This window comes from Aquila chrysaetos, chromosome 11, assembly GCF_900496995.4.
Source record: "Aquila chrysaetos chrysaetos chromosome 11, bAquChr1.4, whole genome shotgun sequence".
NCBI lineage: Eukaryota > Metazoa > Chordata > Aves > Accipitriformes > Accipitridae > Aquila > Aquila chrysaetos.
In genome coordinates, this window is record NC_044014.1 from 5,765,910 (window position 1) to 5,789,023 (window position 23,114).

The 23,114-nt window shown below is 36.1% G+C and overlaps 1 protein-coding gene across 10 annotated transcripts in view; it reads left to right on the forward strand.

The window, feature by feature from the left end:
• Positions 1 to 23,114, forward strand: part of ATE1 (arginyltransferase 1) — an 86,335-nt gene that overhangs the window by 22,910 nt on the left and 40,311 nt on the right. For all 10 annotated transcript variants that reach the window (XM_030030702.2, XM_041127459.1, XM_041127461.1 and 7 more), the window contains 3 exons: positions 2,300 to 2,332; positions 8,854 to 9,035; positions 13,710 to 13,809. In XM_030030702.2, coding sequence (XP_029886562.1) covers positions 2,300 to 2,332; positions 8,854 to 9,035; positions 13,710 to 13,809 — 315 coding nt within the window. The remainder of the gene's footprint in view (positions 1 to 2,299; positions 2,333 to 8,853; positions 9,036 to 13,709; positions 13,810 to 23,114) is intronic.

A 23,114-nucleotide genomic window follows, 5' to 3' on the forward strand; every position in this document is an offset into this window, starting at 1 on the left:
CAATTAAATTCTTCCTTAAAAAAAACACCACAAACCCACAACAAAAAATTGTTGGGTTTTGAGGTAGTTGTTTCTTAATTGACTCTAGAGAAGATTCACAGTCTTCTGAAGTTTCCTAGGACTTAAGAAAATTGTCTAACCTGAGAACTTTAGCAAGTATCAACAGGTGAAATAATATGTAACAAGAGTTGCAATGATTTCTTTCCCCCAGAAGATTGTGATACAAATTCAAGTACAGTTAAGAATTTTTTTTCAGCCAGCAGTATAGATAGCTGTAACAGTATATAATCCCCTGGCAAGCAGCAGTTATGCTCAGGTATGCTTAAAAAGTCCCTCCTCAACCCAAAGCCAAGGGATTGTACAGCAGAGCCTGGAGAATGGATAAAACTATTTGAAAAGTGTCGTTGGCTCAGTTTTCTCACCCATAGGGTTTAACTTGCACTATAAAGCTAAAGTTACAGATTAAGAACTATTGGGGGTCTTCTGACATGAAAATTAGTAACACATGGTTTATTTTTTCTGAAGCCTGCACATTCTAAAATCACTGGCTGTAAGGACTGATGCACTCGCAGTATAGGAATTTGTAACTGTTCCTTTTTTTTTTTATAGGAATGTAATAATTCAAATTTTTAATTACTTTTTTTTTTCTCTTTAAGTATTACCTGGTTTTTTATCTCATTCTCCCTATCCACCAAATCAATAAAAATTCTAAAATGTAATTAAGATATTGCAGTCATTCGTTTTTCCAAACTCTGAGTAATTTAGAGCGGTCATGACTAAATCTGAAATGGTTAATTACAGGAAATGCACAATCCCCTGTTTTCACCAGCACCTTATAGAAATTCGGTGTTCTTCCGTAAAGTCTGTGTCCAAAGGTTTACCATTCATCTGTAGATCAGCTGCTGCTATGTGTTTGAGGGGGAAAAGTCTGAAATATGGCTTCTGCAAAGTCTTGATTCTTGTAGCATCAACAGATACACTTTCTTAGAGGCACAATCTTAGAGAAGGTTAAGGTTGTGTTCACTTTGAGCTGCAATGAGAATGGTCCAGTTAACATTTGCAGATGAGTATATATATATGTAGCTACCAGAGGCTGTGTTTTTATTTCTAAAATCTGCTTTATAGCACCTTCTGAAGAAAAGAGAAAGTTTTAATTACTTAGGCTATATATGGAACTCTGTCCTAAGTCAGCAATTTACAATATTGGCACTTTTTATTGTTGCCTGCCTTCTTCTCCTCTCCTTCCCTGGGTAAAATGGGATAACTGACAAGTAATCAACCCATTTTTTGTATTCCCCTTTAAATAGAATAATCTTCTTTAAGTAAGCTCAGAAATCCATAGAATTCTTGAAAACAGTGATGTTTTGTAGGTGTCCATATATATTCTTTTTATCAAACTTTTAATTAAAAGTTGCTGTTTACTATTACTTTACAGTTTGGGAACTGCTGACTTATTAAATCATCCAGCTATTATAAGAGGTGGAATTAAACCATGTAACACGTACTATGTTTTTAACAAAGGAATGTTTTAGGGTTAAATACATGCCAGAACTTTGTGACATGTTTAATGTGGAATCCACCAGTAAGGAAGTATTTGTATCAAATAAGTAAATGATGGTAAAGAAATAACTATTACATTTTATTACTCTTAGAATCTTGAACAAGCTCCAGTTCATTAAAACCTTGCCCTTTTGGTTGATTGCAGCACATCATTTTGTATTGAGTAAAGAATCTAGGTTTGAAAATGCTTGCACTTTCAGGAAGTTGATTTTTTTTTTTCTTTTCTTCTTCTTCTTTATAATTAAAATGAGCTTGTTTATGATTTTGAATGTAAATAGACTTAATCAATTTATATTAAGAGATATGACGGCCCTAACCCCCTTAGTGATGGGGCAGGTACCAATGGAACAGTGGGAAAAGACTCCCTGTTGCAGGCAGTCACAGAGGAGGGTAATGTGTAATTTAAAATAAAGGACAGCAGAAGCAGACCTGTATTACATGGTGATAATTCTTTCACATCACATTTTAAAAAATCTTCTATTTTATAGAAAGGAAGTACTTTGTATAGTTAATTATTGTATGTATTTGCACTTATAAATAAAATAGAATGTGGGAATTTGTGGAAATTTTATTTTAACTCTTAAAATCTGATAGTGTTTTTCAAATATATGGTTTTGAAAGAGTGTATTTGATTGTTAATGTATCCTGAAGTACTGCTAATATTTTTCTTCTTTTTCTGCTGTGCATATTTGGACTGTCTTCTTGGGCACATATTTCTGATGAATCTACTTTGATGCAGTTCACACGATTCCTCTGTAATTCTCCTCTGGAGGTATGTATTCATTCTAGATGCTAGTTTTGAAATGAATGTGTTCTTTCCTCTTCACACTACGTAGACATCAAACCATTATGGTATCGGTGGTATAGATAGGTGTCACAGTATTTGCATCATCACCGACTGGTAAGGAAGATAGCACTGTATTTTCAAAGGAGTCTGAGGACTCCTTTGCTGAATAATAAGCCACCGCTGAATTTCATATCACTGCATTAAGAGACAGTAGCAGAAAGTGCTGTGTGTTTTCTGTTCTTGATTTATTTCTGTGAAAGAAAAGAATGTATTACTAAATAACTTGCTAAACTTGCATTTGACTACAGTCTGAGTTAAATGTTTAGGAGAGATGCTGTTGCTTCATTTAAAGTAAGCAAACTGCTACGAATTTCTTGCACTTTCTTTCTTGTTAGTCTTAAAGAGTTAAGTACCGCGTGACTGTAATGAAATTGTCAGGTTATAGTAATTACGCTAGTAATTTGATATGTTGCAGTTTGAATGAATCCATGTGTGGAGAGTTTGTTGCTTTTCTCTGCTGAGTCCACTGGCCTTTACATTCCTGAAAGCTGAAGAGTAATAGAGCTCATTAGACTTTATAGGAAAAGGGCTTTTATCACCTCGTCAACTCAGGCAGCAGACTGCCATTATATTCTTAATTTTGTATGGCTACGTTGATGTTGATGCACACTTCCCTGCCAGGTTTATACCAGTATTGTTTCTTACAGACACTTTTTATTGACATTTTGAAGCTTGAATTAAATTTTGTGTGGCACCACTACAGATGTCTTCAATTAGATGAAGTTAAATAAAAGGGGTTGTATATCAGAGGCCAAGGGATTCTTGAAATTCTTTATTCTGAAACAGTTGCCACAAGCAAATCTAGTAGTGTGTAGTCTGTTTACTTTTTTGAACAAAAATAATTTAAAATGAAATTTAAACCTTACATGATTTTGATTTGTAATTTTTTGAATTTTTAATATTGTTATTAGCTGCAAATAGTATGAACACCCAAACTCTTCTTGTCTTTTTTATTTCCTCATTTTATGATTCTGTTTAGTTTCTGTTTTGGCTATGGGCTCTGGCACAAAAAATGAATAGTTTAAAAAAATGATACAGTATGTAGTAGCAGAAAACTAGGCAATTTTCTAGCAGTAAACAGGATAATGTAGAGAGAACTGTTTGGTGGGTTTTTTTTAATCAGCCTTTTGTCCTAGAAACTACCTTTAGACAATTGCCATTTTACTACTTCACATATGCAAATGCTACCTTGTTTGGAGAGGTTCCGTTATAATGGTTCAGTATAGGAGAATGGCATGCAGGAGTCTTAGCGAAAAACCAGTGTGGCCTGGTACCCTGTTGTTGCCAAGGTGAGAGTGTTTATGGAAGAAGGGCACAGGGAAAATCTGGACTGCTCAGGGTGATTCCTAGTTTTTGGTGCTTAGTGAGTTAGGGGGGTTGTTCTGGGCCAGTGGTTCTGTTGGCATCACTAATAGTCATCTCTGTGTTTGTCCTTCCCAAGTTGTTCCATGTTGTTTTGATACAACAATTGGAATGAGCCTCAGCACTCAGATGTGCCATGGCATTATGCAGTCAGATGACGGTTTTGTTTTGATTTTGTTTTCAAATCCCTCTCTGATTGCTCTTTAGTCTTTTTCCATCTTGACTGATGCTAAGCATTAAATCGATGATTTCATAAAACTGCTCTCAAAAGCATCTTTTTGAGAGAATTGCTAATTTATACCCATTGTTTTGGATGTGTATATAGCAATATTTTTCCCCCCATGCATTTATGTTCCATGCATTTAAGAACATTTGATATTTCCTCTGCCTTTTTAATCACTCGGTGTTATGGGATCTTTCTGTAGTTATTTACACTCAGCTCGTGTTTAACCATCCTGAACACTTTTAATTCATCAGCTCAGTTTGCTGCAACATTGTTCAGTTTTTCAGTGATTCACCTACCAGTATGGAGAACAAAATAGATCCAGCGTGATGGAAAGTGAGCTGCTTGCCATTATGTAAATGGTCATTTGTTCTGGCTTTGTTTCCTATTATCCATATTGAGATGCTTTTAAATTCTAAAGAATTGAAAGACATTTCTGAATCTAGATCTTTGCTCTTTGAAAAGCACAGCAGCTTCTGCTCTGCATTATTTTGTTTATTGAGATGTGTTAATTTTTAGGAGATCTAATAACAAATGATACTGTTCCAGTTCTGTAATTCCCAGGATCACCTTCTGTTGAATGTCATATTTTAGTCACAATCAATGCACTGTTCAGGACTAAATCAAAACTCATCTCATTTAGAGATCTTGGCAAATTGCTTTTTTACTTATAGTGGTGTAGACATCACCATAATGTCTACATGGTGATAGTCAAAGTTTCTTGCTACTGAAGTCCTTTGTACCTTCGCAGCTTCACTAATCTTTTTAGCATTTTAAGCTTACTATCACTGTCATGATTAAATAGTTGACAGTATAGCTCAAACACTGTACTTTTCCAATAAGATACAGATGTTAACTCTGTAGACAGTGTCTCACATTTTGTTGCAGTGGGTTGATTTACTTTATTTTGATACGGAATCACAGAATTGTTCAGGTTGGAAGGGACCTCTTGAGATCACCTAGTCCAACCTCCCTGCTTGAGCAGTGTCAGCTAGAGCAGGTTGTCCAGGCCCATGGGTTTTGAATATCTGAGGATGGAGACTCCACAGGCTCTCTGGCCAGCCTGTGGCATTGTTTGACCACCTTAGTTAAAACCTGTTTCCTTCTGTTCAGATTGGATTTCATGTCTTTTAATTTGCATGCATTGCCTCTTGTCCTGTTAGTGGTAACTACTGAGAAGAATCTGGCTCCCTTATCTTCATTCCCTCCCATTAGATTTTTCTACATATTGATAAAACCTCCCCATGTCATCTGTTCTTGAGGCTGAAGAGTCCCAGCTTTCTCAAGCTCATCTTATACAGCAGATGCTTAAGCCCCTTAATCATCTTTATGGCCCTTGTGGACTTGCCTCAGTAAGTCTGTATTTTTCTCGTACTGGGAAGCCCAGCACTGCACCCAGCACTGCCAGTGCAGCCTCACGAGTGCTGAGCGGAGAGGAAAGCTCACCTCCCTCGACCTGCTGGCAGCACTCTGCCTGGTGCAGCCCAGGATGCTGTTGGCCCTTTTTTCTGTGAGGGTGCTTTTTTAAATGAAAACATGCAGTGCTACCTCTCTGCTGACAGAGCCTATAATTGTAGGCTGCTTTCACAGTATCTCCACTAATCCCTAATGAAAGGAGAACGTAGTACTGAAAAGGAAATATGTTGCTAACCAAGAGATAGAAATCTACCATATGGTAGGTTGTGTATGTGTGTGCCTTTGGGAAAGGAACTGCTGGAATTAATCACTTCACTTATTCGGCAAATAATTTCCACTGGAGTGTAGAAGTCAGGGGTTTCCTGGCTTTTTTTTTTTTTTTTTTTTTTTTTCTTTGTGTAAGGGATAGCATGGATTTCATATCTTCCTCCTCCCTCCATGCACAGCGGAGGGTAAAATGGAAAAGTTCAAAATAGGAAATTTCATGAAACCTTCCAGAGAAAAATAAGCATGCAGTTAGTATGGTCAGGACCCACTTTTGGTAAGCGAGTATGCAGCGCCTTCTGCAGTTGCACACTGATCTGGCATGTGGGTTAACAAGTGCAATTTCCATAATAATAATAAAGTAGTAAAACATCTCTTAAAAGTAAAGAGAAAGACCAACGTGCTTTGAAGAAAATTGAGCACTTTCCCCATCATTGAAGTTCAATTAGAAGCAGTTACTACATTGAGGTGTGCTAATTGGAGCAATATGTAATACCAGTTGCTATTAAATATTTAAATTTTAATAAAGCATTATAAAATATGAGCAATCAAATGTGTTCACGGAATCATTAGCTAGCAGAATATGAAGACAGGCAGAATTCACATGTGATGGAATATTTTGTATATCTGTCTGTATTATATTCTAAACATTGGAGAGAAAATTACTTGTTTTAATTTTTTTCCTGGATTAAGTTCTTATTTTTTGATTGTTTCAATATCATCAGATTATAACAATTCATTGTATTGAATTTTGAGTATAAACTGTTAATTTTAAATAAATTGATCCCTCTGGATTGATTCCAGGGCTAAGGTATAATTTCGGGTAGATAAGGTAAGCCCTTTCCAGTTGGGCTTGCTCACCTGCTGTCACTGGTATATTTTACATCACCTTTGGCAAACACAGTCCCAGGTGGACATGTCAGTAGTGTGAAATGGTATAACCTGCTTCAGGAAAATGTTTCATATTCTAGACCTGTTTCATGTCAAACTGCCTGGATGATGCATGAGAAACCAAGTTAAAGGAGCCAAGTATTCATTGAGAAATTGGAGAAAACATACTTGCAAGCATTACAAAGGATTACATTGTATCAAAACTTTCTGAAGGAGGAGGAAAATGTTACTCTTTTTAAAAATGTTATTTGCTTAATGTAATGGAGATCCCTGAACATTTTGCCTGAAATCAGTGCTGTGCTTATTATGTTTGTTGCAGAACATAGCCTCTTTTATGTTCATGACATTTCATTGTAATTGCATTAGTGAAATAACTGTAGTTTATACTTTACTAGAAGTTCTTAACTGATGCTAATACTTCAGTTTGCAGAGGTCCAGTGACCAAACCCATGCAATGCTGTTTCAGAGGTTTGGGGTCACACACAGACACAGCATTCATTTAACTTCAGAGGACTTTGCTTTGAGTGAAAATCTTTTCCATGTTGGCTTAGACTATCTTTTTTAACATTCATGAAATCCTATATGATGAGTTTTTGACAAAGAAAGAAAATCTGTTTTAATGGAAACTTATTTAAGCAGGTCTGTGTTATATTACCAATCACGTTTCCCCTTGGCTTGCAGGAGATGTTTCATTTTTTTCTGTCACTGGCTGCACCCTGGTAGCTGAGAAGAGAACTTAACCTGTGCTGAGAAATCCTTAGAGAAACTCTCTTACTTGACTGTGTCCCAGCTTAAAAGTTTTACTACTGACCATGTGATTTCATTTGGCTCTGCTGAAAAGTTGATGATATTGTATGAAACCATAACTGCTGAATAAGTAGGCTTTACCTGAACGAGAAGAAACCCAGTTTAGTATGCTAGTATCCAAGTCTAATATGCTTGTATACTGCAGATTGAGCTCTCAAATGTTTGATCGTTTCACTTTTACAGTATCTGTAGCTCCATATCTACTTTTATGCTATATAACTATATAAAAATACAAACATTTTATTATACAGCTTTTATTTTGGGCCTTATTGGTTGGGTAAGTCAGTTGAAATGGTTTTTGTTCACGTGATTGATTTCTTTTGACACATGTGGTACCAATTAGAGTAACTTCTACTGCCCATCATCTCTTCAGTCTGCGCTACTGTATCAAAATACTTGATTAAACCCACCTTCTGTTGTTGTAATGCAAACCAGTTGGTAATAGTAGGCAATATTGTCAGATTTATTGAGTGAGAAGCAGCTTTCTGAAGATCTGGCAATGCAGTGAAAAACATGACTAGATGGATAATTAAGTTGAGCAGAGTGGAATTCAGGATTAAAGTAAACTTGACATGGGAGAAAATGGCATGCCAAGGTTGGTTGTGTAATACAGTTTAAATTAGGAGATCATTTTCTTCTTTATTTGAAGCATCAGTTTCTGGCTCTAGGTACTTCATGCTGTCCGGAGACATACTTCACTGCACGTCCAAAACCGCAGCACACAACAATAGCGAGTCCCTTAGTGTTTTTGCAGAAGATACTCTGATGTGGGCTGACAAAGAAGTTCCACAGATTTTGTTGCAGCACAGATTTTCAGGTTCTTAGATAAAAGGTGTTTCGTTGGTCATAAAGAGTAAATCGCACACGAAGAGTAAGCTATTTAGTCCTTTAATAAATGCTCTTCTCAAGCAACTTTAGTGGCCACCCTGAGAAACTGAATTTTGGTGGCCATAGTGCTTCCAGTGCTTGGGGGTGTCGGGGAGAGAAGCGGTAGGGTCCTTGCTGTGACAGAAAGTGTTGGAGGAACTAGGCAGTCACAGCCAGCTTTGGGAAGCACCAGTATAGTGAAATGTCTGCGTTTCACCTCTCTGCCTTCGGGCTTCATCTCTTGTTGAAAAGTAGGTCAAATTAAAGAGTATCTGCAGAATTTGTTTGCCTGTAATAATGGATTAATAACTTGATGAATCATGTTGTTTTATCATGTCAGTACTATAAATGCTAGATGGCAGAGGCTATTTGCAGATTCATGTTTGGGATGCGTGATATGTAGAGTTTACTGATCATGAGTAGAGCAAAATCACAAATGATACAGTGAACTAACATTTTCCCTGCTTCTCAAATTCATTTTTTCCATTTTCTAAACACAGATAGCAGGAGTAATTTCTCACAGTATTTACTTTTTTGTTAAAATTCTTTCTAAAATTGTTTTTATACTGAAAGTCTACCTGTCAGACAATTACATCCCTCTTTTGTTTTTGCTTAGGCAGAGAATGCACCAAATGGACCAGAATGTGGCTATGGTTCTTTCCACCAGCAGTATTGGCTGGATGGGAAGATAATTGCTGTTGGTGTAATCGATATCCTGCCCTACTGTGTGTCCTCCGTCTATCTGTACTATGATCCAGACTATTCTTTCTTATCTTTGGGAGTCTACTCTGCGTTACGGTAAGAGGACATTTTTGTTATCTGGTTAGACGTAATAGTAAGAATTGATACTTGTTCCTAAACTTGAGCTTTTATTTCCAGTCTAATCAGATACTGGTAACACTATCTCTAGCAAAGTATTTGTGTTGGGTTTTTTTTTTTTTTAATTCTCTGCAGTTGGTTGCATTCCAAATAAATTTTTAGTTGTCATCCTTGAATAGGGATGTATCTTTCTAGTTAGCTAAATAGTTATAAAGATTAAAAACTACTCAGAAACTAAATGCCTAGTTTTTATTGCCCCTGAAAATAATTTAGTATTGCTTGGTTTCAGCAGGTAAAGCCCCTTCTTTGTTTGAATAGAGGTAATTTTTCCTTTGGCTTATTTCTTAGCCCAGTCACCAAATGAAATTAATCACTTTTATAGTTCTATGCACATTGAGATCATAAATAATAGAGTACCTAAAAGCCGTTGTCTTCTGAATTAGTAGTCTCCTGCTGTACTAGCACTAAGTATATTTTTCAGGTATGTTAATCTCATTATCTTTGTCTTTAGCAAGCCTGATGGAGAGAGTGATCCCATGAATTTTAAAGCCTTAAATTAACTATGAACCTAGTCTTGCAAAACAGTAGGAATAGTGAGTAATGCTTTTTACTGTGAATACGACTTGCACGGTAAATTGCAAGTTACCATTTTTCCTCCATAAGCAATTTTATGGTTGCATTATAATTATAAGGAAAAAACCCCTAAACGAGTGGAAATATTTGTGCATCTCAATTTTTTTCTTAGCTTTTTTGCTTCTCTGTTACATGAAGTAAGCTGGTCACAGATGTGGTATTCCCAGGGAGGTTCTCATGAAGCAACTGGGTTTGAACCTCATGCCAGACATGTCTATTTTCAAGTTTCCCTGGGTGTGAGAAATTCTAGAAAAAGTCTTTACCTGTTGAGATTTGCACTACACACCTTCAGATGTGAAAGAAGTGCTAAATCATGAGATTCATCTTTCTTCTTTCTCCAAGGCATCCTGTTGAGAGGCCTCTTCTCTATAGGTGGAGCTTCTTAGCTAATCGTTTAGTATTACCCACCAGGATGGGTAAATATGGCATGACTTTTGAAATATGTAAAGCACAAACACTATTTTTAGGATCTTTTGATTTCCTAACAATCTTTTTTTTTTTCCTTTGTTTCTTTTTTAATTCTCCTTTTGGGTGTATTCTTCTCTCTGTAGTGGTGAATTTTGTGATTTCTGCATAATCTTTATATGAGTTGTTCAAATGCGTATGTCAAAGGGTTTTTCCCACAAAGTTCACTGTTAAGTTTCTGACATCAGTCTAATGGTTTATTGCTGCTGAAATGAAGTGCTGCAATAACTCATCTCCATCTCTGCTATATGCTGGGCTTCTAGAAACCATATATTTAGCTGGTTTAATTTACTGAGCAGAAGACTGTTTGCTTTAGCAACCTGGTTAGTGAGCTTAGTTGGCTCAGTGGAGAACCCGTTAACACCAGAGCTAGTGCAGGAGTTGTGACGGAGCCACAATGTGCAGCTGAGAATGTCTAGGGAGTGAGAGAGCAGGACTTCCTCCCACTCTCTGGTAAGCTTTTAGATCAGTTAAGTCCTAAAGTGCAATTTCTCTGAGTATGTCACCTTTAATAAGAGCTGGTAACATTGCCTTCCTGTTGGCTTTCCCCACTTTGTTCTAGAATGGTTCTTTATGAAGGAGAAACTGTAGAATCATGGAAGAATTTAGGTCAGAAGGGACCTCTGGCTGTCATCTGGTCCAGTTCCAGAGCAAATCAGGGCTAACTTCAAAGTCGTCATGAGCATTAATGTAGCTGTTGCTGTAGCATCTCCAGTGGTCTCTGTCTAACAAAGGGTCTGAATTGTCATTTTTCTGAGGCATTCAGTGGCACTGGAGATTTTATAAAACTAATCAGAATTAACAAGTGTAGAAAACATGTTGGAACTCCTGTGATTTAGAATTGATCTTTTTTCCGTCTATTAGTGGTCTAGATTTTTAGAAGTATTTTATTACATATGCTAGATACTTGAAATTAGACTGATTATTTTTCATGCAAGGTGAGCAGTAACATAAAATACCAAGTCCTCCTAAGAGTTGTTTTTTAGTATTTGTATATATCACATTACTTTATGTAATGATAGACTGACATAATCCATGCTTATGAATTCTTGAACTGATTTTAGATTTTCTACATAATAAATTTAAAACTTTGTCGGCACAACATGCGTGCATGGCTCAACTAGTGAAAAAGCAGCTTATAAATTCTGCAGCATTTAAGGCAATAAAAATGAGTTCCCAACAGTCTTAGAGGGAGCCAACCCTGTCCTTCTTTCAAAAGTGGGAAAAAAAACCTTGAGAGTTAGGGAGGATTTAGGTTGTTGCAAAGGAATCTGATAGCTTCAAAGCTGTTGCCAATTTTACTCTGAGGAGGTTAAACTGCATTGCAGTGCTGTCATTTCCACTTCATGATATTTTGAGAATTTTTGATGCTGAGTTGTAGAAAGGATGGGATTTGAAGATCATTTGAAATATGTAGGCATGTACGTGTCCTAAGTAAGTAAAGAATGAGGGGGGAAGCTGCTACTTGTGAAATATCAGTCTTACCAAAGGAAAAAAAAATCATGAAGAAATATTGAGTGATTCTTATTCTTATTTGCAGGAAAAAGTGAAACCTTCCCCCTACCACCTAAAATCATGAATAGTAGACAACCATAGTATTCATAACCTTTATTTAGTAGGAGGATGAATACTTGAACTTCTTTTGGAATTGGGTTATATAGCACTGAAATACTAAGTCTGAATTTTGTATTATAAAATTAATGTAAGTCTTCCTCACTAGTTGGCTACTCTTGCCAAGTGCAAACAGCCATTATAACTCTTTAGATACATATCATAACTGAAAGCTTTACAAAAAGGTAATTGCAAGTCTGTAGTCCCTTTTCCATAGGAAAGATTTAGGCAGAAAGAATGCAGGTAGATGTTTGTTATGCCATATGGTGACACTTCATGGCTGCTCCTGGTGTAAAATGATGGAGTTGGAGGATTCTCTTACCTTGGATCACAGCACACACTCCTGAAAAGCAGAAAGAGAAGGAAGTTTTAGCATCCCCGCAATAAAACTTTGCCTGGAGTGGGGTTGGCTGAATAGATAAATGAAAGACAGAGCAAGAACTTGAGTTAAGGGTCCTTACCTAAGGCATATCACTGGAGACTGTAGTACATGCAAAGACACTGGCAGTAGTTCTAAGCAAGCTAGCTTTAGTATCATGTGCACTAATTCACTTGCACGAAGTTTTGTTGCCCATAGTAAGACTTGCTGCTGCAGCCCAATTTTTACCTCGTTACATCATGGTCTATTTACTTCACTTTCTGTTCAGTTTGAGTAATTTTGTTTTATTAGATCAGATAGCGTAGTCCAATTGGAAAGAGTGTTTAAGAGATTTTGAAATGCAAAGATAATGTTTTTTCCCTGTAGTGTTCCAGCTTTTTGAATTGCAGAAAGGCATTTGTTTAATTAGGTCCAGGATAATCTGCATGAAAGGGTAAGGTTGTTTAATTTCATGCCATGTCTTAAAGATTATGTATATGAAGTGCATGTTTGTACATTTTTGGTAGTACATAAATCTCGCTTCTGGAATCTGTTATACTTACCTGGATTTTCAGATATGGAGTAACTTATTTCTAGACATTCTCCTCTTTTTGAATGGATGTAGGTATAGATACAGAGTTATAATGAACTCATGATGGTCTCAGCAAACTACATGCAACTGAAATGTTAGGAAATGTTAGGTTTTCAGTACATTTAAACATCCTTATTACTAACTTAATATTAAGTGATAAAACCCCCCCATTATTTGTACATGCTTCCTATATGCATGTGCTCATAATCCTCTCATCCCTTCGACATTGAAAGTAAGAACCAACATACATGTTTTATCAAATTTGTTACAAAAGTGAACTGCAAAGTTACAAATGCTGTAAAAATGAGCATTATAGTGGAAATACTGGCTGAATCTTTGTAATAATACTACTTCCTTTGTGCTAGTATAATAAAAAGCAAACTTATTTTGGAATATATTGACACTTCTCTTTCAGAATAAATGAGAAAATCATACAATCAAACATGGGATGGGTGAAAAGTACCTTTTGTTGCATAAAGATGGATGTTTTTACATGTAAATTGCTAGAACACAAATAATAGAACAAACAAGAGGCTTATCTTTGAAGCTTATTTTTTAAAAATACCCTGTTTCCTGAGCCACGTTTGCCAGTCTGTGTACAATAGCTGGGCTAGATTTCTGTAGAATTCCAATGTACATGAATATTAACAAGAAACCTGTTAAATAGAGGCTCTTAGTCACTTTTATTTGAGTTTCAAGTTAGTCCATTGGCAGGACAAAACACAAAAATGAAAGTATTTTTAAGCCTGACATGGTGTTTTGCATTTTGGTGATTTGTTTGCTTGGGTTTTAAGCATTCATTTTCAGTTTATTATCTTTAGGTTTCTTTAAGTATTAGTTTTGAGTTTATTATCTTCATTTTTTTTGTTTGATAGAAGCCTAGTCCTTTAAATAGGTCAAGAGCCAGGTAGCTGTAAAATATTTCAATATGAAGAGGTAAAATGAATGTAAGAATTGTATTCAAAAGTAATTAGTCTTTTCTTTCCTTTCACAGGGAAATTGCTTTTACTAGGCAACTTCATGAAAAAGCTCCTGATCTCTGTTTTTATTATATGGGTTTCTACATTCATTCATGCCCCAAAATGAGATACAAGGTAAAGTGTGTTTTTACTTATTTCCTTAGTGTACTATTATTCAAAGCATTTGACAGTGTTCATAGTAATATAATATTTTGTAATTGTCATTTTGGATTTTAATGTAGACTTTATATGGTTAAATTTGAACATTGGTTACTATTTAACTTGGCTTAGTTTTTTTTTTTTTTTTTTTTTTTTTTTTTTAAATTTAGCTGCATGTGGTATTTATTACAAGTTGGCTTAAAAGCAGTTCACATGGAGAGGTTTTCAAAGCTGTCAGATAATAGTTTGTCATTTGGTTACCTGGCTATCTCATGTTTACAGTGTATCTTCCAACAGACTAAAATTCTCCCTTTTTTAGGTTTGCATATTTGTGGAACTGTTGCTTAGTGACTATAGGCAGTGATAACAAGCCTTCGTGGTCTTGGCTGTACTTGGGTTTTTCCTTTTTGTTTTTTAGTTAGAGATAAGGGACTTGCTCTGCCCATGAAACAAGCGAGAAGCTAGGTTAGCAGCAATTTTGAGCCAGGTAGCAGAAAAGAAACAAATATGACTATAATGGCAAAAAGTGTCCCAATTCTGAAAGATAGCATTGCTAAGAAACTTTGGGTTCAGCCGCTTGTAGTAAGTTTTAATAAGAACATGAACTTTGTATGCATGGATTAAACAAAGCTCATACATGAGTTAATGTATTAAAGTAGCCAGCAAACTATTTAAATATGAAGATTAAATGCTGTAAAACTGGGAGCTAACCTCATTAGCCACTATACATTTGTATTATTTATTATAATGTGGTATCTCTTCTGTTGGGCCTGTGCTGTTATTTGGAAATGATTGCATCAAGAATATAAGATTCTCACAATGCTTCTAGTTTTCATTCTCAAATAATGGAAATTTAATAAATTGTAGTGGGAGTATTATAATTCTATGTTTTTTTCCACAAAAGCCCTTTTCTTCCCTTGCTTAGACTTAATGACTATCTGATATGACTGTGATTTGTTAGAATATACAGTTTAGTTTTCCAGAAACCTATACATGTCAATGTGCTCAGGTAATTAAGTGTGGCCCAGTATATGAATTGCCAGGGCAGGGGATGGGGAGAAGAAGAAAGCCTATATACGTATATTTAGAACACATACAATAGCAGGTAAGTAATGCTCTGTGTTGGGAGAGTAATAATTTAATAAATGAATTGCAAGGGGTTTTATTTTATTTTATATTTCTTTTCCTGTGTATATTTGTTTTGGAATTGGCCAAATGTAGCGCAATTGAAAATCAGGTTGACATTAATTCTGTAGTTCCACTTTACCCTCACTGAAATAGTACACTGGAAACTACTTTTAAAACTAAGCTCTGAAATGTGACAGGGTAATGCTACTACTCTTGTGAAGTTATTGGTAGTGGTAAAGTAGGGTGGTAAGTACTGACTTTGCGGGTTAAGTAATTTCAGTAATGCTTGGTTAACTTAGAGGCATTACATGTTGAAGACTTTGCTTTGTTACAGTTTAATAGAGATGTTAGAGGCTCCCTTCCCTTAATGATGTTAGTGTGGAAGAATGACAGGCTGTAGGTAACTGGTTAAACTGATGTCAGGTAAGGAAATTAAATGAAGGAAAGAAAAGGAAGGAGCTGAAAAGCTAACCACTGTTTTTTATCCTCTACTTGTGATTTTCTTTGCAAATTATTTGTCCTAGGATGTTTAGAAATGGAGGCTAGGCACGGTATCACTTCTTTATATAAGCCGTGTCTTATGAAGAACACATGCATGCTATACTTACTTACAGTGAAGTCACAGGATCTTGGAAGTCTTTGAAAATTTTCCGTCTTCTGGTCACAGATTGTGATCAGTGGAAATGCCTAAGCTGGCATTTGCATTTGATTTTTGATGGAAACGCAGTACTAGAATACTTGTAGAAAAGATGCCTGAGCTTGACTTCTGGTTTGTACCAAACAGATGTGTCTCTTCCTGCTGACTGAAGAGGGATAGCTGATGAATTGGGATGCATAAGGAACAGTGACTTTATGATGTTGATTTAAGGAGTTTGACAGTGTTCCACTTTGCATGGAGTAAAACTCAGTCTTCTGTACAAGATGTGGTTGGAGTAATTGGGGATCTGTGCAATGAACTGTTGTACTCGTATTACAATCCAAGACTGATGCATTATTGTTGTGGACATGAGGATATAGCTGGACATTTTGGTTTTAAATACATGACTCCTAAGTTGAAGGTATAGGTGTCCAACAGCAAGAATTGAAGCTTTGTTCTGCCTGGGTACTTTCTTGGAATGCAAATTGTAGACTTCTTTTCTGGATTCTAACTTTTTTGTGGATGTAAAGTAATCACCAAACATCATTTTTTAAAGCACTGGTAATAGGTGATCATAAATACCAGTAACTGGGTGATATATAGTAACAGCTTCTCCCCTCTGCATCACATCACCTTGGTTATGTTGTATGCTCTACGGAGGTCCAAGGCATTGATAGAATACTTTGTTGAAGTATTTATTTTTTAATATGGCTGCTAGTATGCTTGTTCTGTTTTTTTATCCAGTTCTTAAAATGCTATCTATATCTTTATCCTGGAAAGTTTCTTTGAGCAGTCATATGGCCAGAACGTCACACCAGTTGCCCACAGTGCAACTGTGCTGTGCAGCTGTTGAATATTTTTAGCCACCACTGAGCAGGTCAGGGGCTGAACTGGCAGAATATACGTTGTTGGGGGTCAGTGTGTGACCTTTTCATCTGAAGGATTCTATTTCCATGAATGATACAATTGTGGGCATAAATAGTGTGTAATCCAGTGGCAGGTTGGAGGCATGAGTGTGTCCTGGAAGAGGGTCCCCAACTCAGGATTCCTGTGGCTCAGTAACAGAGTTGGATTATCAGACAGGAAGATAAATGGTTAAAGAGTATCATCTACCACATGGATCAGACGTAATTACAGAAGTTTTTAAAAATAAAGCTCCCTTTTGCCTCACTGTTCCCCTCCCTTTCCTTTTGTTCCCAAACAGCTTGCATTTGATTGCAATGGGATTTTAAAACAGCGGAGTACTGGTGAAATTACTTAAGATGGGGGAAGGGAATATATTGCAATATTATGCTATTTTTTAGTTCCCAGCTTCTCTTAGATTTGTTCCCGTGTATGGGTTAATATTTATGAACTGGTAAAATAAAAACTACATTAAATTGAGACAAAAGGATTTCTGTAGTCCTATTAACTATGTTAATATGGAAAAATCCTATGAAAAACCTTAAGCAATGGCTTTGTTCCATTTTTTCTGGGTAGGTTAGGGTAATACAAGATTAGAATGGTTCTCTGAAGAAATTCATGACCTTGTGGTAAAACTTTTCAGGCTCTGTTAGATGTGGTAGTTCTTATGTTGGAAAATAGTCTCCTGGAAAATTTTCCAGGACTCATAAGATGCAAAGTCTTTTTCCTAATGCATTTTGGAGTCTGTGATAAAATTTTAAGTCTAAGAAAGTATTTAACTTTAGGATTATGTTGGTCTCAGGCTTGCTTCTCATGTGTTTAAGCAAAGTATCTGTACTTGTTTAATGCTTTTCAGTTAAAAGACATTTGTTTACAAACATATTTATAGAGTTACAGAAAAAAAAGAACCACCTTTAGCGAACAGCCATATCGGAGAGATGCTTGAGAGGATCTTGGACTTTTTTCCTGTACTGATACTCTGGCTTATCCTGCATCTTTCCAAGTAAAAAATTTTACTCCATGGCTCTATGTTACTAAGTTCACATTTTCCAGTCACTACTGAACTCTTTGAGATCCTTTCTGTTCTTTCCATTACAGTTCTTTGATACTGATTTTGAGTCTTGTGGTGGGTGACACTAACTAGATTTTGGGTTTGTGCTTCTGGTGTAAATAGCAAGTGTACTTGCTGCCGCACATTTGCCATTCAGACCGCTGTTGACCTTAAGTCAAGTTCTCCTCTAAGTTCTTGTGTTGGAAAGGATTTGTTGGGGATGTTTTCTATGTGAGTTTCCTTAGTTCTGGGTTTTCTGAGGTTTTTTCAGTGTCAATATTTGCATGCAAATACTGCAATTGAAGCACATATTGTTACTTGTTTTGGTCAATGATCTGCTTTCCCTGAAGCCGCTCTGCTAAATAACTGTCATAAATAACTATTGTAAATAACTATCAGCGTACTTTGAAGTGCGTAACAGATTTAATGTCTTCTTGCTGTGTTTTCTCTGTGTACCATTTTAAGACCATTCTATGATGTGAAGAGGTGTTTTGACTGAAATCTTTATCCAGACTTGTATGCAGGCCAAAGTAAATGGAATTATTTCAAACAGTCTCCTTTGGTATCAAGGCATGGCCAGACTTCAGATAGATGGAATACTAGAAAGGGTTCTGAAATGTCAGAAAAGAAACAAAAGGCTGATTCAACTGTGATTAATCATTCTTAAACTAAATACCTCGGACTGACTGTGGTTGTAAGCAGTGCCCCTGGAATTTTATGGCACTCGAGAGCCAATTTCTTTGGCTGCTTTCAGGAATTTCAGCATCACTCCTCCTGCAGCAGTGAAATGCATCCAGTGGTAGCCTGGACTTCCACGCCCATGGGATCCACAAAGGTCTGACTCATCCTCACTTGTCCTGACTCTTTTGCCGTTTCTGACCATGGAATTTAGTTAACCTTTTCAATAAGCTTGGATTTGCTGTGTAAGCTGAAATGTGTGAGGGAAAGAGACTTAATGTGATGTGACTTAATGTGATCGTCTATGATTTGGGGGGGATAAGCACATGCCACTGAGCAGCAAACAGCTTTCCAAAATGTGTCATTAGTTCCACACAAAAAGAGCTGACATTTTTATACCTCCGTGCGTGATCTTTTTATTCAGCATGTATTGAAGTTGCTACCAGCTGTCAGCCTGCTTTTCGCACTGGTATTACTATTTACCTTGATAATGGGAAAAGATAAGCTGAGAGTACTTTGGAGGACTGGAGTTGCTCTGCTCAAGTCTGTTAGCACTTGTATTAGTGGCTTTTCCAGGATTAATTTTGTCAGTTTATAGGAATAAATATGCATTCAAATTAGTACAAAACCATTTTTTTTCTATAGACAGGTCATAATTAGTCAACTAAATATTCTGAAAAGTCAGTACTTGTTACAGAGTGCCAAGCTGTTGCTTGCAATGCCATTTGGGAATAAAGAATTGAAATACCTGGGTCGAAAAACCATTATCTACTCTAAGAAAGCAATAAAAGTTTTGGCAACACAGTGGTTTTGCTTTTTCACAAGACTGCTAAAAACAAACAGCAAAACAATAAACAATGACAAAAACATACAATAATAATAATGAAGCCCTGAAAATTATAAGTTACAGAAGCACGGGGAAAAATCCCTCTTTTTCTGTATGTCTTGGTAACGTCACTTTTAACTGCCTCCTTTCTTTCTTCCTTCTATTCCTTCACCGGACTTCCCCACTGGCCAGGATACTCCTCTGCATTAGCATCAGCAGCTAAAATTGAACATTCATTTGTTCAGAGCTCTGAACTTAATGCATGTGTTCCTTCTAATGGTTTGGGTTAGTGACTGAGGGAAAAAGACTACTCTGAATTATGTTGGAGTTTTGGCATTAAAACCCAAAGGGATTTTGAGAAGTCTTTTAAAGTGGCTTAAGGCTTCCAAAAGTATTTTGAATGATTGACTTGGTGTACATGTGTTAAATGCTTCTGAAAATCAAATCGCTTTAATATTCCTTCAAGTTGTAACTAGCGCAAAAAGTCCTTATCTCTCTACATATATTTTATCAAATGTGTTTTGACTAGAGGGTTGGCTGTCTGTTTTGTGGATCTGATAAGTCATATGCTATATTCAGGATTGCAGTGTCCCTTACAGCTTGCTGCTCCCCCAACCCCTTTTCTTTTTTTCTTTTGTTCCTTTCTTCCATAAAAGCGTTCTTTTTTCACCTTTCCTCATCTGGAAGACTCTTACTAACTACTTAGAGCCCACACTGAGAAAGTGGAACTAAACGTGTTGGAATAAACAACTGTGAGAATGTGGGGCAGAATAAAAAATACCATGGGTGAAAAATTATTAGTCCTTTAGTTCTTGACGTAGTGCTAGTGTTAAATATTTAAAAGTATTTCTTATTTACTTTGAACAGCATCTTACAAAATGTTTGAGGCCACTTTCTAAGTTGCTTTTAGGCATTTCTAGTCAGGCATTTTCAGTTTGTGAAAACTACATTATTATGAGTATCAAAAAGCAGGAAAAAGGAGATGCTCTGTTCTGGATAGCAACAGCCGTTACTGAATGCTGACAGTGGATTTCCACTGAAAATACAATTATTAAAAGCAGAATATTGGTTCCCATGTTGTTTTCGTAGCAGGTAAAGGTAGTGAATGCAATTACTTCTTTATTTTTTTCCTAAGCTGCTGTTTTATATTGTGTGTAATTGATAAATTATTACAGTTTTTCCATGGTGCAAATGTTGAAGCTGCACTGAATTTCACATAGCATTTGCATGGTTAAAACCAGTTGGAATCCCATTTTTCTACTAGAAACAAGCACAGATCCCAGCCATGTCTTTTTTCTTAACTTTATTTTTCCTTTTAAAATATTTGCAATCAGGACTTATTTTTTTGTCAGTTAGAACTCCCTTGGGAAAAATGTGAACATGTCCCTGGAGCTTTATTTTCTAATTTTGGAAATGTGGATTTTTTTTCAGTTGTTTACTTGAAGTTTAAGATGATTGAAGTGTGACAGAACTGAAGTGAAAATAATATGTATATTTATGCCTGATTGTGTTATTTGTAGACTTTATCAGGGCAGAAAGAAATGTCTGTTGTGTAGGTCTCAGCTGACCTCTGAAGTGAACAAGTCTTTTTCTCATTACTGTACTGCCCCTTGAGAAAATAAACATGTGTCCAAAAGCAGAAACTTTGGGGTGTATGTTGTACAAGCTTTGAAGGAACTGTATCTGAAAGTAATTTTCAGAGTGATGCTGTATTTGTGAGACATGGCCTTTCTACAGTTTCAGCTGTATACCTGTAACTTTTTATTTGATGGGTCTTTGATTACAAAACAAATTTCCTCAAATTGAGTAAACTTTTTTTTTTGGTGTTTTATTTCTCTATACTGGAGAAATAAATGTTATTAAATAGGAGTAGGTCCTCTTAAAACTATCCATTTGTTATCTTCTGTATGAGGCTTGGATCGGGTTACATATTTTCATGCAGTCTTTAAAAAAAACCAAACACATCCCTCCAACCAAAACCAACCAAATGAAAAACTCCCAAAGAACCAGTTCCCATATAGGTTATTTCAGAGAAATGTTCAGTGTCATACACTGTGTCTTTTAAGTAATTCCAAATATGAGATGATTTAAATATCAGACTTGAATATTGATGATTTGCTGATTTTGATGATGATAATGTTGATGCTGCTAGTAATTTTAATATCTGTCAGTAAAGATTCTTTGTTCTACATACAGGAGGGATATGTTTGTCCTTAAGGAGGTACATATTCAGGATTCACATTTCAGATGTTCTGAAGAATAAACACAGAAACGTGATAGAGATGGTATTAACTACCTACATATGCACATCAGCAGGGATAAGTTTTACACCTTTTACTTGCTAGAGGAATTTTATGCACTTGGGACAACTTCCCTGTAGTGTTTCTTTAATAAACGTGATTTTGTTAATTTGTGTGAGGCTTAAGTAAACTAAAATCGAACCTCATTTTCATAAAAGCACAAGAATAAGAGGTATGGTTTGTTAAATTGTAGGCCAATTCTGTACTGGTGGGTGTTTTCAGAGTTATTAGAGGTAACTTGCCTGTCTCTGTCAAAAGGAGCTGCTAAAAAGATTTATTCAGGATCATGTTAATAAACCTGAGGCAAACCATCTTCTGAAAGATAATAGCTGGTAGAAATTTATCATTTCTAATTCATGACTCTGCATAGTCATAAATTCACTGCTCATTGCTGACTTGTACTAAATCTTATTTGAAGGCTTATTTGAGCACTCCATAGCAACTATTAGCAATTAAAATGAGAACTGTAAACTGTGAAATATATAGATAAAAGAGGTGTGGGTTTTGTTTGGTTGGGGTTTTTTGGAGGGGGAGTAATACGCTTCACAATTCATGTGTCTTTAATTTTTCTCCTTCATCTGAGGAATGAGGTCATAATTCACGTTTCAGAACTTTCCAATTATAGTTCTATAAATATATTAGTCCTTGCTAGTAAGTGTAAGAATGCATGGAATTGAGTGTATTTTTAAAGTTTCTAACAGGCAAATGAATTAATATAGTGCTGCTTTGTCAGCTTCACTTCATTTTTTGTTGATTTAATCATTTTTGGATGGTCCTCAAACATTAGTTAACATTCTTTACTTCTGAATTTTGTCTCTCTACCTGTCTCTTTGTAAGTATTCCCAAAAGTGAGTGAACTGGAATATGCAGAGATGGACATCTTACAATGCCATGATGCAGAAAGTTAAAACATATTTATGGAGACAATGCTCTTCACTTTTCCTAACATAGTCTCTGTGTGAAGTTGCTCAAAGCCATGCCAGTTTTCAAGTGTTGGGCAAAATATCAAAGTTCTTGTGTCCTGGAGAAAAATCAGCCTTTAAATCTGTCACTGAAGTGTAAGTCATTGAAAGACTGGTTAGTTTTATCTATGCACCACATTTATTGAACCTGGCAACACTTGGCAGTATTGGATCTCTCATTTAACTTCAAATCCGATTGTTCTTATTGTATTCTTTCTTATTTTTGCTATTTTTCCGATTATATTAGCTCTAATTAGGCAATATGGTCAAGTGGAATTTATTTGGTCTGAAAGCCAGGAACTCCTGCTTTTCCTGGCTCTGCCAGATTTCACCTTGTGGTCTTTACAGTAGGAGCTGGCTGACAAGTCAGTTAATCTACACGAGAGATGTTTTTTCTCCAATTTTCCAGGAAAGATTTAATGGTAGATACTTTAATGAGGTCTGGTTTTACTAAGACCTCATTAATTTTACAGAGGTATCACAGTACACTTCTCTGAAGTGTTACATTTAATCTAGATGACAATTCATTATTTTGAATTATTATTTTCTTTGTCTGAGTTTGTTTAGCTGCTGACTGTACTGCATCTCCAAGTAAAAGTATATTAATGAGGTTCTATTATTTATCCTCAATCCTGATGTTAAACACAACGCTTCTAACAGTCTAGTTTGCAGAAAGTTCAACATCAGTGTTTGAATGGGAACGAGAGTCCCAGATTCCTGTAGAGGGGAATGATTTGGAGCCAGGAGGGAAAAGTTGAATCATAGAAAAGTAGACTTGTCATGGCTATGGGGGATT